General features: G+C 47.9%; 1 protein-coding gene across 1 annotated transcript in view; it reads right to left on the bottom strand.

Moving 5' to 3' along the window:
* WDR88 (WD repeat domain 88) overlaps window positions 1-15022 on the bottom strand; it is a 53075-nt gene that overhangs the window by 18214 nt on the left and 19839 nt on the right. Inside the window, exons 2-8 of the mRNA XM_063945990.1 lie at window positions 13783-13893; window positions 13401-13489; window positions 12007-12070; window positions 10678-10816; window positions 7570-7699; window positions 6307-6491; window positions 6075-6157 (exon numbers count right to left, since the gene is read on the bottom strand). Coding sequence (XP_063802060.1) covers window positions 6075-6157; window positions 6307-6491; window positions 7570-7699; window positions 10678-10816; window positions 12007-12070; window positions 13401-13489; window positions 13783-13893 — 801 coding nt within the window. The remainder of the gene's footprint in view (window positions 1-6074; window positions 6158-6306; window positions 6492-7569; window positions 7700-10677; window positions 10817-12006; window positions 12071-13400; window positions 13490-13782; window positions 13894-15022) is intronic.

Here is a 15022-nt window from a genome sequence, read left to right on the forward strand (position 1 = left end):
AGCATCGCCGCCGTGCAATACTTTTGTACCTGTACTGGTGGTGGTGGGATTTCAGGGACTGACATGCGGGGCGGACTAGCCCTGTGCTGGGCGTCGTAAATGATGCTAAGTTTAGCACATCTACGATCAGATTTGAATGACCCCCAGTGTGTATTGTACATGCAATATCAGATGTTTCCTCGCAAGGAAAAATCATGGGTTACATCGGATCATAGATAAGCATTGTATAGTGTGTACCCAGCTTTATTTACCAGTAAAGTGTAAATGTGTAGTAACCAATAGCAACCAATAGGATAACTTTTATAGGATTTTGGGGGTCATTCCGAGTTGATCGCTCGCTAGCAGTTTTTAGCAGCCGTGCAAACGCATTGTCGCCGCCCACCGGGGAGTGTATTTTTTGCTTTGCAGAAGTGCGAACGCCTGTGCAGCAGAGCGCCTGCAAAATGGTTTTGTGCAAAACAGGACCAGCCCTGTAGTTACTCTTCGTGTGCGTTGATTATAACGACGGAGGGACGGCTTTTGACGTCACACACCCGCCCAGCGAACGCCCAGCCACGCCTGCATTTTTCCAGCCACGCCTGCGTTTTGCCAAACACTCCCTGAAACGCCATCCAGAAACGCCCCCTTCATGTCAATCTTCCTGCGTTCAGCCATGCGACAAGAATGTTCGTTAGTCTCTGTGCAAACCCACGATATTCATTGTACCTGTACGGCGCGTCTGCACATTGCGGTGCATACGCATGCGCAGAAATGCCGATTTTTAGCCTGAAGGCTGCGCTGCGAACAACGGCAGCTAGCGTTCCACTCGGAATACCCACTTTTTCTCTGACGTCCTAGTGGATGCTGGGGACTCCGTAAGGACCATGGGGAATAGCGGCTCCACAGGAGACTGGGCACAAAAGTAAAGCTTTAGGACTACCTGGTGTGCACTGGCTCCTCCCCCTATGACCCTCCTCCAAGCCTCAGTTAGATTTTTGTGCCCGGCCGAGAAGGGTGCACACTAGGTGGCTCTCCTGAGCTGCTTAGTGAAAAGTTTAGTTTTAGGTTTTTTATTTTCAGTGAGTCCTGCTGGCAACAGGCTCACTGCACCGAGGGACTAAGGGGAGAAGAAGCAAACTCACCTGCATGCAGAGTGGATTGGGCTTCTTAGGCTACTGGACACCATTAGCTCCAGAGGGATCGAACACAGGCCCAGCCATGGAGTCCGGTCCCAGAGCCGCGCCGCCGGCCCCCTTACAGAGCCAGAAGCAAGAAGAGGTCCGGAAAATCGGCGGCAGAAGACATCCTGTCTTCACCAAGGTAGCGCACAGCACTGCAGCTGTGCGCCATTGCTCCTCAGCACACTTCACACTTCGGTCACTGAGGGTGCGGCTGCTGCAGGGCGCTAGGGGGGGGCGCCCTGAGCAGCAATAAAAACACCTTGGCTGGCGAAAATACATCACATATAGCCCCCAGTGCTATATGGATGAATTTTAACCCCTGCCAGAATCCATAAAAAAGCAGGAGAAAAGTCCGCGAAAAGGGGAGGAGCCTATCTCCTCAGCACACTGGCGCCATTTTCTCTCACAGCTCCGTTGGAGTGAAGCTCCCTGGCTCTCCCCTGCAGTCACTACACTACAGAAAGGGTTAAAAAAGAGAGGGGGGCACTAATTAGGCGCAGAATTAACAATACAGCAGCTATAAGGGGAAAACACTTATATAAGGTTATCCCTGTATATTTATATAGCGCTCTGGTGTGTGCTGGCAAACTCTCCCCAAAGGGCTAGTGGGGTCCTGTCCTCTATCAGAGCATTCCCTGTGTGTGTGCTGTGTGTCGGTACGTTTGTGTCGACATGTATGAGGAGGAAAATGATGTGGAGGCGGAGCAAATTGCCTGTAATAGGGATGTCACCCCCTAGGGGGTCGACACCTGAGTGGATGAACTGTTGGAAGGAATTAACAGTGTCAGCACTTTACAAAAGACAGTGGTTGACATGAGACAGCCGGCTACTCAGCTTGTGCCTGTCCAGACGTCTCATAGGCCGTCAGGGGCTCTAAAGCGCCCGTTACCTCAGATGGCAGATACAGACGCCGACACGGATACGGACTCCAGTGTCGACGGTGAAGAGACAAATGTGACTTCCAGTAGGGCCACACGTTACATGATTGAGGCAATGAAAAATGTTTTACACATTTCTGATAATACGAGTACCACCAAAAGGGGTATTATGTTCGGTGAGGAAAAACTACCTGAAGTTTTCCTGAATCTGAGAAATTAAATGAGGTGTGTGATGAAGCGTGGGTTTCCCCCGATAAAAACTGATAATTTCTAAAAAGTTATTGGCATTATATCCTTTCCCGCCAGAGGTTAGGGTGCGTTGGGAAACACCCCCTAGGGTGGATAAAGCGCTCACACGCTTGTCAAAACAAGGGCTCTACCCTCTCCTGAGATGGCCGCCCTTAAGGATCCTGCTGATAGAAAGCAGGAGGGTATCCTAAAATGTATTTACACACATACTGGTGTTATACTGCGACCAGCAATCGCCTCAGCCTGGATGTGCAGTGCTGGGTTGGCGTGGTCGGATTCCCTGACTGAAAATATTGATACCCTAGATAGGGACAGTATATTATTGCCTATAGAGCATTTAAAAGATGCATTTCTATATATGCGTGATGCACAGCGGAATATTTGCCGACTGGCATCAAGAGTAAGTGCGTTGTCCATTTCTGCCAGAAGAGGGTTATGGACACGACAGTGGTCAGGTGATGCGGATTCCAAACGGCATATGGAAGTATTGCCTTATAAAGGGGAGGAGTTATTTGGGGTCGGTCTTTCAGACCAGGTGGCCACGGCAACAGCTGGGAAATCCACGTTTTTACCCCAGGTCGCCTCTCAACATAAGAAGACGCCGTATTATCAGGCGCAGTCCTTTCGTTCCCATAAGGACAAGCGGGCAAAAGGTTCCTCATTTCTGCCCCGTGACAGGGAGAGGAAAAAGGCTGCAGAAATCAGCCAGTTCCCAGGAACAGAAGCCCTCTCCCGCCTCTGCCAAGCCCTCAGCATGACGCTGGGGCTTTACAAGCGGACTCAGGCACGGTGGGGGCCCGTCTCAAGAATTTCAGTCGCAAGTAGATCCCTGGATCCTTCAGGTGGTATCTCAGGGGTACAAATTGGAATTCGAGACGTCTCCCCCTCGCCGTTTCCTAAAGTCGGCTTTACCGACGTCTCCCTCCGACAGGGAGGCAGTTTTGGAAGCCATTCACAAGCTGTATTCCCAGCAGGTGATAATCAAGGTACCCCTCCTGCAACAGGGAAAGGGGTATTATTCCACACTGTTGTGGTACCGAAGCCGGACGGCTCGGTGAGACCGATTTTAAATCTAAAATCTTTGAACACTTACATACAGAAGTTCAAATTCAAGAGGGAGTCACTCAGAGCAGTGATTGCGAACCTGGAAGAAGGGGACTACATGGTGTCTCTGGACATCGAGGATGCTTACCTTCATGTCCCAATTTACCCTTCTCAACAAGGGTACCTCAGGTTTGTGGTACAGAACTGTCACTATCAGTTTCAGACGCTGCCATTTGGATGGTCCACGGCACCCCGGGTCTTTACCAAGGTAATGGCCGAAATGATGATACTCCTTCGAAGGAAGGGAGTTTTAGTTATCCCTTACTTGGACGATCTCCTGATAAGGGTAAGATCCAGAGAACAGTTGGAGGTCGGTGTAGCACTATCTCAGGTAGTGTTGCGGCAGCACGGTTGGATTCTCAATATTCCAAAATCGCAGCTGGTTCCGACGACTCGTCTTCTGTTCCTAGGGATGATCCTGGACACAGTCCAGAAAAAGATGTATCTCCCGGAGGAGAAAGCCAGGGAGTTATCCGAGCTAGTCAGGAACCTCCTAAAACCGAGCCAAGTCTCAGTGCATAAATGCACAAGGGTTCTGGGAAAAATGGTGGCTTCCTACGAAGCAATCCCATTCGGCAGATTCCACGCAAGAACTTTCCAGTGGGACCTGCTGGACAAATGGTCCGGGTCGCATCTTCAGATGCATCAGCGGATAACCCTGTCACCAAGGACAAGGGTGTCCCTCCTGTGGTGGTTGCAGAGTGCTCATCTTCTAGAGGGCCGCAGATTCGGCATTCAGGACTGGGTCCTGGTGACCACGGATGCCAGCCTGCGAGGCTGGGGAGCAGTCACACAGGGAAGGAATTTCCAGGGCTTATGGTCAAGCCTGGAGACATCACTTCACATAAATATCCTGAAGCTAAGGGCCATTTACAATGCTCTAAGCTTAGCAAGACCTCTGCTTCAAGGTCAGCCGGTGTTGATCCAGTCGGACAACATCACGGCAGTCACCCACGTAAACAGACAGGGTGGCACAAGAAGTAGGAGGGCAATGGCAGAAGCTGCAAGGATTCTTCGCTGGGCGGAAAATCATGTATTCATTCCGGGAGTGGACAACTGGGAAGCAGACTTCCTCAGCAGACACGTCCTCAGTTTCTCCCTAAGGTGGTTTCAGCGTTTCACCTGAAACAACCTATTGTGGTGCCTGCGGCTACTAGGGACTTGGAGGACTCCAAGTTGCTGGACGTTGTCAGGACCCCGAAAATATATGTTTCCAGGACGGCTGGAGTTAGAAAATCTGACTCGCTGTTTATCCTGTATGCACCCAACAAGCTGGGTGCTCCTGCTTCTAAGCAGTCTATTGCTCGTTGGATTTGTAGTACAATTCAGCTTGCACATTCTGTGGCAGGCCTGCCACAGCCAAAAATCTGTAAATGCCCACTCCACAAGGAAGGTGGGCTCATCTTGGGCGGCTGCCCGAGGGGTCTCGGCGTTACAACTTTGCCGAGCAGCTACTTGGTCAGGGGCAAACACGTTTGTAAAATTCTACAAATTTGATACCCTGGCTGAGGAGGACCTGGAGTTCTCTCATTTGGTGCTGCAGAGTCATCCGCACTCTCCCGCCCGTTTGGGAGCTTTGGTATAATCCCCATGGTCCTTACGGAGTCCCCAGCATCCACTAGGACGTTAGAGAAAATAAGAATTTACTTACCGATAATTCTATTTCTCGTAGTCCGTAGTGGATGCTGGGCGCCCATCCCAAGTGCGGATTGTCTGCAATACTTGTACATAGTTATTGTTACCAAAAATCGGGTTATTGCTGTAGTGAGCCATCTTTTCTAGAGGCTCCTCTGTTATCATGCTGTTAACTGGGTTTAGATCACAAGTTGTACAGTGTGATTGGTGTGGCTGGTATGAGTCTTACCCGGGATTCAAAATCCTTCCTTATTGTGTACGCTCGTCCGGGCACAGTATCCTAACTGAGGCTTGGAGGAGGGTCATAGGGGGAGGAGCCAGTGCACACTAGGTAGTCCTAAAGCTTTACTTTTGTGCCCAGTCTCCTGCGGAGCCGCTATTCCCCATGGTCCTTACGGAGTCCCCAGCATCCACTACGGACTACGAGAAATAGAATTATCGGTAAGTAAATTCTTATTATTTCCACTGAATCAAAGCAAAGTGCTGAGTGTTACTATAGGTCACAGAATAAATGCACCTTATTAGCCGGTATTTCCATCAATTATCCGCATATAAGTTATTCAGGACTGGGCATTTACAGAGATGACTTTATACATTCAGCCGTATTGATGTGAGGCCCTAATATTGTCATATCGACTAATTCCGGAATCCTCTAATCTCTTTTTGTTACTGTATAGTATATTTATAATAGATTATGTTAAATATATGCCGTTTATTAGCAGTTACAAACCAAAGAAAACATCACAAATCAACATTTAATGATACAATAGACCATGAAAATCAGCGTCACTTTTGTTTCCAGAAATGTTGGTGTCAATTAGTTTTGCTTATCGGCCTCCTACTGGCAGATTCTCAGCCACGTGCCACAAAAGGGGACAGACTGAGCGGCAGACCAGTGGTTCAAAAGTAGAAACGGCCTCCCAAACGGCTTTGTGGTTGGAAAAAGTAAGAGGAGTGTAACCAGCGTCACTGAGATACTTATATGAGGTTTCTAGATATCAGTTTTACCTGGAGAGGTGTAAAAGTCCCCTCTAGTTGGGTACAATACCTTCAACACAAGCTTCTTGCGCGCAGAGCTCACATCCCAGAGGACAATTGTTCGGTCATAGCCTCCTGATACCAGGACGGATGCTGCAGGAAACAGATTACCACAATATTACTCTACAATATTGTATACAATTGCAGGCGTCGCTGTGAATTTGTATCCAGCGTCTGTGTGAGAATAGTATGATGACAATATCAGACTTGGATTCATAAATATACCGATATAATCAGCTCACCATCCTTGGAAAACGCGCAGGAGCTGACCGATCCGGTGTGCGCATGGAGGAGATTATCTGGCCCCCGGTGTTGGAACGCTCCAGTATTAATGTCCCAAAGCTTTATACTCTTGTCCCACGATGCTGTACATAATAAGCGGCCATTAGAACTGAAGACACAGTCTGAAATGACATTGTTGTGTGCTCTGCAATGAAACGTGTTGAATTATGTCATTTTATATGAATTTATTAAAGTGGACATGTCACTTAAATACAATGGAGGAACCCATATTGTGGACTACACCAGTATTAGTTGAAATGTATTCTCTAGGAACCAGTGACATCACTGAGAGTGCAGCCTATCCATTAACTAGAAAGCAGCGACATCACTGAGAGTGCAGCCTATCCAGTCACTAGGAACCAGTGACATCACTGAGAGTGCAGCCAATCCAGTCACTAGGAGCCAGTGACATCACTGAGAATGCAGCCTATCCAGTCACTAGGAACCAGTGACATCACTGAGAGTGCAGCCTATCCATTAACTAGAAAGCAGCGACATCACTGAGAGTGCAGCCTATCCAGTCACTAGGAACCAGTGACATCACTGAGAGTGCAGCCTATCCAGTCACTAGGAGCCAGTGACATCACTGAGAATGCAGCCTATCCAGTCACTAGGAACCAGTGACATCACTGAGAGTGCAGCCTATCCATTAACTAGAAAGCAGCGACATCACTGAGAGTGCAGCCTATCCAGTCACTAGGAGCCAGTGACATCACTGAGCATGCAATCTTTTCAGTCACTAGGAGCCAGCGACATCACTGAGAGTGCAGCCTATCCAGTCACTAGGAACCAGTGACATCACTGAGAGCGCAGCCTATCCAGTCACTAGGAACCAGTGACATCACTGAGAGCGCAGCCTATCCAGTCACTAGGAGCCAGTGACATCACTGAGAGTGCAGCCTGGAACCAGTGACATCACTGAGTGCGCAGCCTATCCAGTCACTAGGAACCAGTGACATCACTGAGAGCGCAGCCTATCCAGTCACTAGGAGCCAGTGACATCACTGAGAATGCAGCCTATCCAGTCACTAGGAGCCAGTGACATCACTGAGAATGCAGCCTATCCAGTCACTAGGAGCCAGTGACATCACTGAGCATGCAATCTTTTCAGACACTAGGAGACAGGGACATCATTGAGATATACATTTCAATTTCTTTTCCTATGTGACAGAGCACCCTGGATGTGACGGCGGGATCTACACGCTTTGCGCACTTTTCCTTACTGATTTATTTTGATAGTGGTACGTTGAGCGGTTATGTCCCACAGTTTCACTGATCTGTCAGATGATACGGAACAAATCCTCTGGCTCTCAGGGTCGAAGCAGCATCTCATTATGGTGCTAGTGTGATGGTCTGAAAAGGTGAAAATTAGTGCTTAATAAATGTAAAGCCGTCAGGATGTTGCTATTATATCCTTTATAATAGTGTTGAAAATGGTCACTAGTATTTGGCGGTACTCCAGGGATGGGACTTCCTCCATTAATGTATATCCGTGGCTGATCACCACTACCGCATTTCATTGCCATAAAGCTTATTTAGACACTGGGTCATTGCTGAAATTAAAGCCGCACTCCTCCCCAAATGTGCATAATGCCAACTGAGAACAAACATTAAAAGAGATTCTGTGGGGCCTAAGGCAAGATTCAAATAACCCAGGCCTGTCAGTGCATATTGGGCTCCAGGCAGGAGCATAGGTTACTCGGTGGATTATCCGGAACATCCATGTGCCTATTTGACCACTGAAAAGGTATATAAATGTAAGCCGACAATGGTGTTCATTCCGAGTTGATCGCTAGCTGCATACGTTCGCTGTGCAGCGATGAGGCAAAAAACCTGCACTTCTGTGCAATGCGTATGCGGCGCAATGCGCACGCGCGACGTACTATTACAACGACCGATGTAGTTTCACACAACGTCTAGTGAAGCTTTACAGTCGCACTGCTGGCCGCAGAGTGATTGACAGGAAGAGGGGGTTTCTGGGTGTCAACTGACCGTTTTCAGGGAGTGTTCGAAAAAAGCAGGCGTGCCAGGAAAAAATGCAGGTGTGGCTGGGCGTACGCAGGGCGTGTTTGTGACGTCAAAACAGGAACTGAACAGTCTGAAGTTATCGCAAGCGCTGAGTAGGTTTTGAGCTACTCTAAAATTGCACAAAAAACATTTGCCGCCGCTCTGCGATCCTTTCGTTCGCACTTCTGCTAAGCGAAAATACACTCCCAGTGGGCGGCGGCATAGTGTTTGCACGGCTGCTAAAAACTGCTAGCGAGCGAACAACTCGAAATGACCACCTATGTTCCAGTTTTGGGTAACTCCAATTATTTCTATAAATATTTTTTTTTTTTTTTAGAAAAAGTGCCATTGAGTAAAAAAACAAAATTAAAATAAAATTCTCAGATTATTAAACACATTCATAAAATAAAATGATTAATAGATATTTTACACGGGAATCGTGCAATCTAGTCAGATTGCTTACAATTTAAGCACAGATCTCTCCGTGTGTACCCCCCTTAACTCTCTCCAATTTATCAATCTCCAAAGCTTAGTACATCTGCACCCTTAATGTGGATAGTACAGGGAGTAGTATAAGCTCTAATATAGAGGTGGGACGAGATCAGGGCCTGTTTTACGCATACCCTGGTTACGCAGCTGAGTAAGGCGCAGTATAGAGGAGGGCGTCCTACTCAGCTGCGCCAGCGATATGTGTAACTCCGGCCATTCCTGAAAGGCTCTGATATGTATCACCTGCCCAGAGTCTCACCGAGCAGGCAGTGATGTTGGCGCCGCCGCGCTATGTCCGGCAGCGCACCCCACTACAGTAATGAGAAGAAAAATAAAATTAACTACTGCTCCCAGAATCCCTTGCTTCCAGAGAGCAAGGGCTGCCGGGAGCGGTAGTTTATTTTGCGATTCTTCGGGGTATATTCAATTAGGGTCGAATGCTGCCGTCTGTCGAAAAGACGGCAGTTTTCGACTTTTTAAGGCCGTATGGTGATTCGACCTATTCAGTCCCAGCAGTTTTTATTCGACAAGTCTGGGAATTCGACTTGTCGAATAATACGCGAATCGGAGGTATAGCTGCCGATTCATGTACTTTTGAGGGAAACGGGGCCAAATTCGACAGGATTTGGCCCCGTTTCCGACCATCTCAGTCCGACATAAAAAAATGTCGGACTGAGATGAGGGATTAGAGGAGGAGAGGGGGGAGAGCCGCGGGGTGACGGGGGACAGCCGCGGGCAGACAGGGGAGAGCACGCTACAGCACAGCGCTGCAGGAGGATGTCTCACAGCTGCGACGCTCACGGCAGCATCCACCCAGCTCCAGCAAGTGAGGTCGCGCTTGCTGGAGCCGGGTGGACACTGCTGTGAGGTATGGCGGCTGTGACACATCCTTCTGCAGCGCTGCTGTAGCGTGCTCCCCCCTGTCTGCCAGCGGCTGTCCCCGTTAGTCTCTCCCCTCTCCTCCGATCACAGGTCTCATCTCAATTCGACTTTTTTTAATTGAATATACCCCTTCACATTACTGTACGTGCAAAATAAACTACCGCTCCCAGAAGCCCTTGCTTTCCGCCTACTAGGAGCGGTAGTTTATTTTGAGATTCTTCTTCTTCTAGTACTATAGTCTGGTACCGGACATGGCGGAGGCACCAACACCACTGGCTGCTTTTCGAGTCTCCGGGCACAGGGGGCATATCAGGTAATACAGTACTTTGATTAGATTAATATGTAAGGGGAAGTATTGAAATGGGCAAAATATGTAAGGGGAACTTCAACAGTGGGCAAATGTGTAAGGGGCACTTATATAGTGTGCAAATGTGTAAAGGGCACTTATATAGTGTGCAAATGTGTAAGGGGCACTTATATAGTGGACAAATGTGTAAGGGGCACTTATATAGTGGACAAATGTGTAAGGGGCACTTATACAGTGGGCAAATGTGTAAGGGGCACTTATACAGTGGGCAAATGTGTAAGGGGCACTTATACAGTGGGCAAATGTGTAAGGGGCACTTATATAGTGGGCAAATGTGTAAGGGGCACTTATATAGTGGGCAAATGTGTAAGGGGCACTTATATAGTGGGCAAATGTGTAAGGGGCACTTATATAGTGGGCAAATGTGTAACGGGCATTTATACAGTGGGCAAATGTGTAAGGGGCACTTATACAGTGGGCAAATGTGTAAGGGGCACTACAACTGGGCTTTTACAATGAGACCACGCCTCCTTAGGTGGGCGCCAAAGTATTTATTCGCTTACCAAATAATTTGGCCTCTGGCCGGCCCTGGATGAGAGGAATGTATTTCTGTACACAATTTTGGGATATAAATAGGAAAGCTAACCTTTAATATTTACCACTATAGAGGCAGTTGCGCTATCAATGATACAGGCCGCGTTCTCCACATCCACAGCACACACAACGCGCTTCCCATCACCAGAGACGTTACACGACGTAACAAGCCCGTCTAGGCTCACTGACCACTGAGAGAGAAACGTTTTATATATACCGTATATATATTTCCACCAGAATTCCAGATTACACACTGATTTCAGAAATACAAGGTATTTAGCGGTGTTGTATGTCAGTTCTCACAGAGTTTCCATCACATTTCTTATCTCTTAAGCTCCATATACACTAAACGACCCCCACCGACGCCGATATTGGCAGCGGCGGGGACCCGGCGGGGTTCCGGCATCGGCAAGTGCAGACACATTTGTCGATGCCATCGGGGCAAGGGAGCGACGGTGGGGGGAAAGGGTGCGGCGGGGGGGGGAACAACACCCATGCTGCATCTGCAACGTGGTTATCGTTAATGGGGACCTTCCCTCGTCTGTACATGTTCAGACGAGGGAGGGGGTCGTTAACGATGCGCGGGATAAGTGGTTTTTATTTCTATTATAAGCTGTAGAACCAGGGCAGTCGAGAGCCGGGCTAGGCCCTGGTACTTTTAATGGGGTGTGGCCTAATCACAGGAGGTGTGGTCATGTACCCTTAGAAATAAATACTGTAAAACATAGTATTTTAAGCACCTCCAAGGCCATACTGCAGCCCAGTACACAGCAGAGTGTGCTGGGCTGGGGAGAAGAGCTGCAGCTGCTGCTGCCAGGTAAGGGGGAGGGCCCCTACTGGACCCTCCCTGGGCCCCTCCATCAGACCTGGGCCCGGGTAATTTGTACCCCCCCCCCCCTCTCTCGGCACTACTGTGTAGAACCCCTGATGATGAAATTTTTTGAATGTCGACATGTAAACCCCCCGACATAGTGACTACATACCCCCATTACATACAGCATGTAGATAAGACCATTTAGTAATAACAAGAACCCACTTACAGGCAGGAAGTATTTTTTTCCCTTTAAATTGACCTATCAGCAGTAGATACCTATATAATAATTGCAGAAGGTCAGCCCCGCCTCCTTAGTGCGTGCGCAGTGGAAGCCTGGCCTCGCACCCCAATGGCTCCCGCTGAAAGGGAGACAGGACAGACCTAGAGGAGGATGATAGGCCGCCAGGCAGGGCAGAACAGAGGTCAGGGCTGGGCAGAGTGGATTGCGGGATGGGGCAGAGCAGCGGTGGAGACTGGCGTGACCAGGGTCCAATACACTAGTGAATCTACATTTTGCAAAGAACAATAAATAACATGTGAGCACAGTTCTTAAATAATAATACATACAAGTGCTTTTCCGGTCTCCAAGTCCCAAAGCTTGGCGGTTTTGTCATACGATGATGTGACCATTCTGAAGACAAGCAGAATTACACAGCCAGGAGATATATATTGTTATACTGGAATAAGACATAGTAAGGAAACTATAGGGATCAGTGATCCCTATCCTACAATGGATAATCAATATACAAAACACACACAGCAGTCATTGCTCTTCATAGTTCCTACACTGGAATTTCCTAATCAGCAATCCCTAGATTTTACTGGATCCCTGCACCCAACACGTACTTCCATATTAATGGCACTGTTGTCACATTGCTGATGGCTTTTGATAGTTTTTGAATGTTATTCTGCAAGGACACGGGTGTGCTTATAAAGCAGTAGCTCTACGCGGAAGCGGTTTGTGATGGTTTATTAAATTAATAACATATAGATATATACATTTTCATATTGGAAATGTTTAAATTATATTGCCAATTTTTACGTTTTAGCTGTACCTAGAATCTCCCGTAATTCATCTGGGGGCGGAGCTTTTAGTCATGCGGCTCCGACTCTATGGAACTCACTTCCCCGCACAGTGCGAGAGGCCCCAACTATAGAATCCTTCAAAAGTAGTCTCAAGACTTTCCTGTTTACTCAGCATTTCCATAGTGTCCCTTTTAGTATCTTCATGCTTCTGTATTTTATGAAAATGTACTTCATTATTTTCTGTACTATATTATGCTATGTATCTGTTAAGCGCCTTGAGTCCTTTTGGAGAAAGAGCTCTATATAAATAAAATTATTATGTAATTATTATTACTATGAGTAGAACTTGCAGAAGACCCCACCACCACCCTTCCCCATTTGGTGCCCCCAAACCCCCCTTCCCCCGGACTCAGAGTCTGGCTTGTGTAGGAGTGGTGCTGGTTGGGAGAGAGCTGCACGCAGTAATAACTTTCTGGATACTGCAGCCCTGCTCCCACCACTTCCGAGTCCAGTGTACAACACAGCGGCAGCCAATCATTCAAAAGAGCTAATCGTTGGTAGTAAAAGAAAGATAAGGGAAAAGGCACAACCTTGGCCAGTTCAGCGTAGGATTGTGGAGAGAGGTAATCAAGGACGAACTCTGCTAGGGGGCATACGCTCCAATCACCTCCCCTTAAATCCGCCAGTGGATGACCGTCTGTCTTCAGTAAGCAGGTATAAATCCTACATCGATGCAGACCCTTCTATTGTCTTGCCCGAAAAGAGGGGCCACACATTGATAGTTTAAGACACAGCGCCACCTGCTGCCCCTCCAGTATAGCTTCTCATGTCATACTTAGCCTATAGCTGTTGCTATACCCCAATAAGACGGATACATATTCTTATATACTGTCCCCGCTCATCTAATCACGGCTGTCGAGAAATTATCAAATCACCTGGTGTTATCCTGCGTCGGATTGCACTCAGAAATCGGAGCCGTGTGCTCATCGCCGAACTCGCGGATCAAAGTAAGCGTGGAAACATCCTATGAAACACATTGTACTGTTAACAGGATAAAAAAACCTCATGCTACAGAACTATTATTACCTACTATTGCAAACATCTTGAAATGGAAAAAATTGGAGGAGAAAGAACATTTCATTTTAAAATGCCCACTTCGCCTATATGGTCTGTGGCAGCTGTTGTACCTAGACCTGTACTTATAAGAATGCAGCCACCAAGTCACGGATAACTAGAACCAGTAGGAAAGCACTGGGTAAAGCAGCCACTAAGAAACACGTGCCATCACGGAGATAGCAGGAGCTCGCAATCACTTACCCAGAGCTTGGCCATCCCGTCATGTGAACATGTTAGAAGTTTTGTATCATCAAAGCAGAAATGACAGGAAGTCACATGACTTGTGTGGCCCTTTAAATCTCTAAATGGGACCTGTAGAATGGAAGACAGACTGCTTAAAGCAAATATCTTAACAATAATGAATCTATGCAGATCATACATCCTGTAACATTGATGACAACGTACTGAAGGCACATATAATATACTCTGTACACATTATATACTGGGATAGCATTGTGTGTGCGCATATGGGGGGTCATTCCGAGTTGATCGCTCGCTAGCTGTTTTTTGCAGTCCTGCGCTCGGATAGTCACCGCCCATCGGGGAGTGTATGTTTGCTTTGCAAGTATGCGATCGCATGTGCAGCCGAGCGGCACAAATGCATTTTGTGCAGTTTCTGAGTAGCTCTGAACTTACTCAGCCGCTGCGATCACTTCAGCCTGTCCGGGACCGGAATTGACGTCAGACACCCGCCCTGCAAACGCTCGGACATGCCTGCGTTTTCCCAAACACGCCCTGAAAACGGCCATGCGAACGGATTCTTCGTACAATCCATCGCTGGGCAGCAATCTGCTTTGTACCCGTGCGACGCGCCTGCGCATTACGGTGCATACGCATGCGCAGTTCTGACCTGATCACAGCGGTGGAAAAAACGCTAGCGAGCGTTCAGGTCTGATATTAATACCTACAGAATTGTTGTTAGGAATCTTTCTTTAGTTAAGCACATTTGTTTAATTAGAGGATCTGGTGTCTGTACTGGTTTGGTTAATGCTGTAATGGTATGGAAAACAGCACATCCAATAAATATAGGCAGTGCCTACAAAACATACTTACTGACTTGGCCGCCCACTCCTCCAAGAGTGGGCAGCCCGGTTGGCACGTAGGGGCGTGGCCAGCATGCAGATGAACTGTGCAGGGGCGTGGCTGCACAATAGTGTCATCGGGGCTACGATGATGCGATTCACTCCAAATCGCGTCATCAGGTTCCCTTGGCCCGCCCACTTGTACTCAGTTGTGGGCTGCCGACGGGGGTAACTGGGGGCTGTATAGGTATATGGAAGGCTTGCCTGCCTTTCCAGGGGGCCGGGAGCGCCACCCGATTTTGGTGACCAGCATATCTAGCTAAGTGACCATGAAGATCCGAAGAGAAGACGCTAGGCATGTGCGTGATTAAAATACTAAATAAAAAGAACTATTTTGTTGTTCATAAAGGTTCTAAATT

The sequence above is a fragment of the Pseudophryne corroboree genome, chromosome 11 (genome assembly GCF_028390025.1).
Source record: "Pseudophryne corroboree isolate aPseCor3 chromosome 11, aPseCor3.hap2, whole genome shotgun sequence".
NCBI lineage: Eukaryota > Metazoa > Chordata > Amphibia > Anura > Myobatrachidae > Pseudophryne > Pseudophryne corroboree.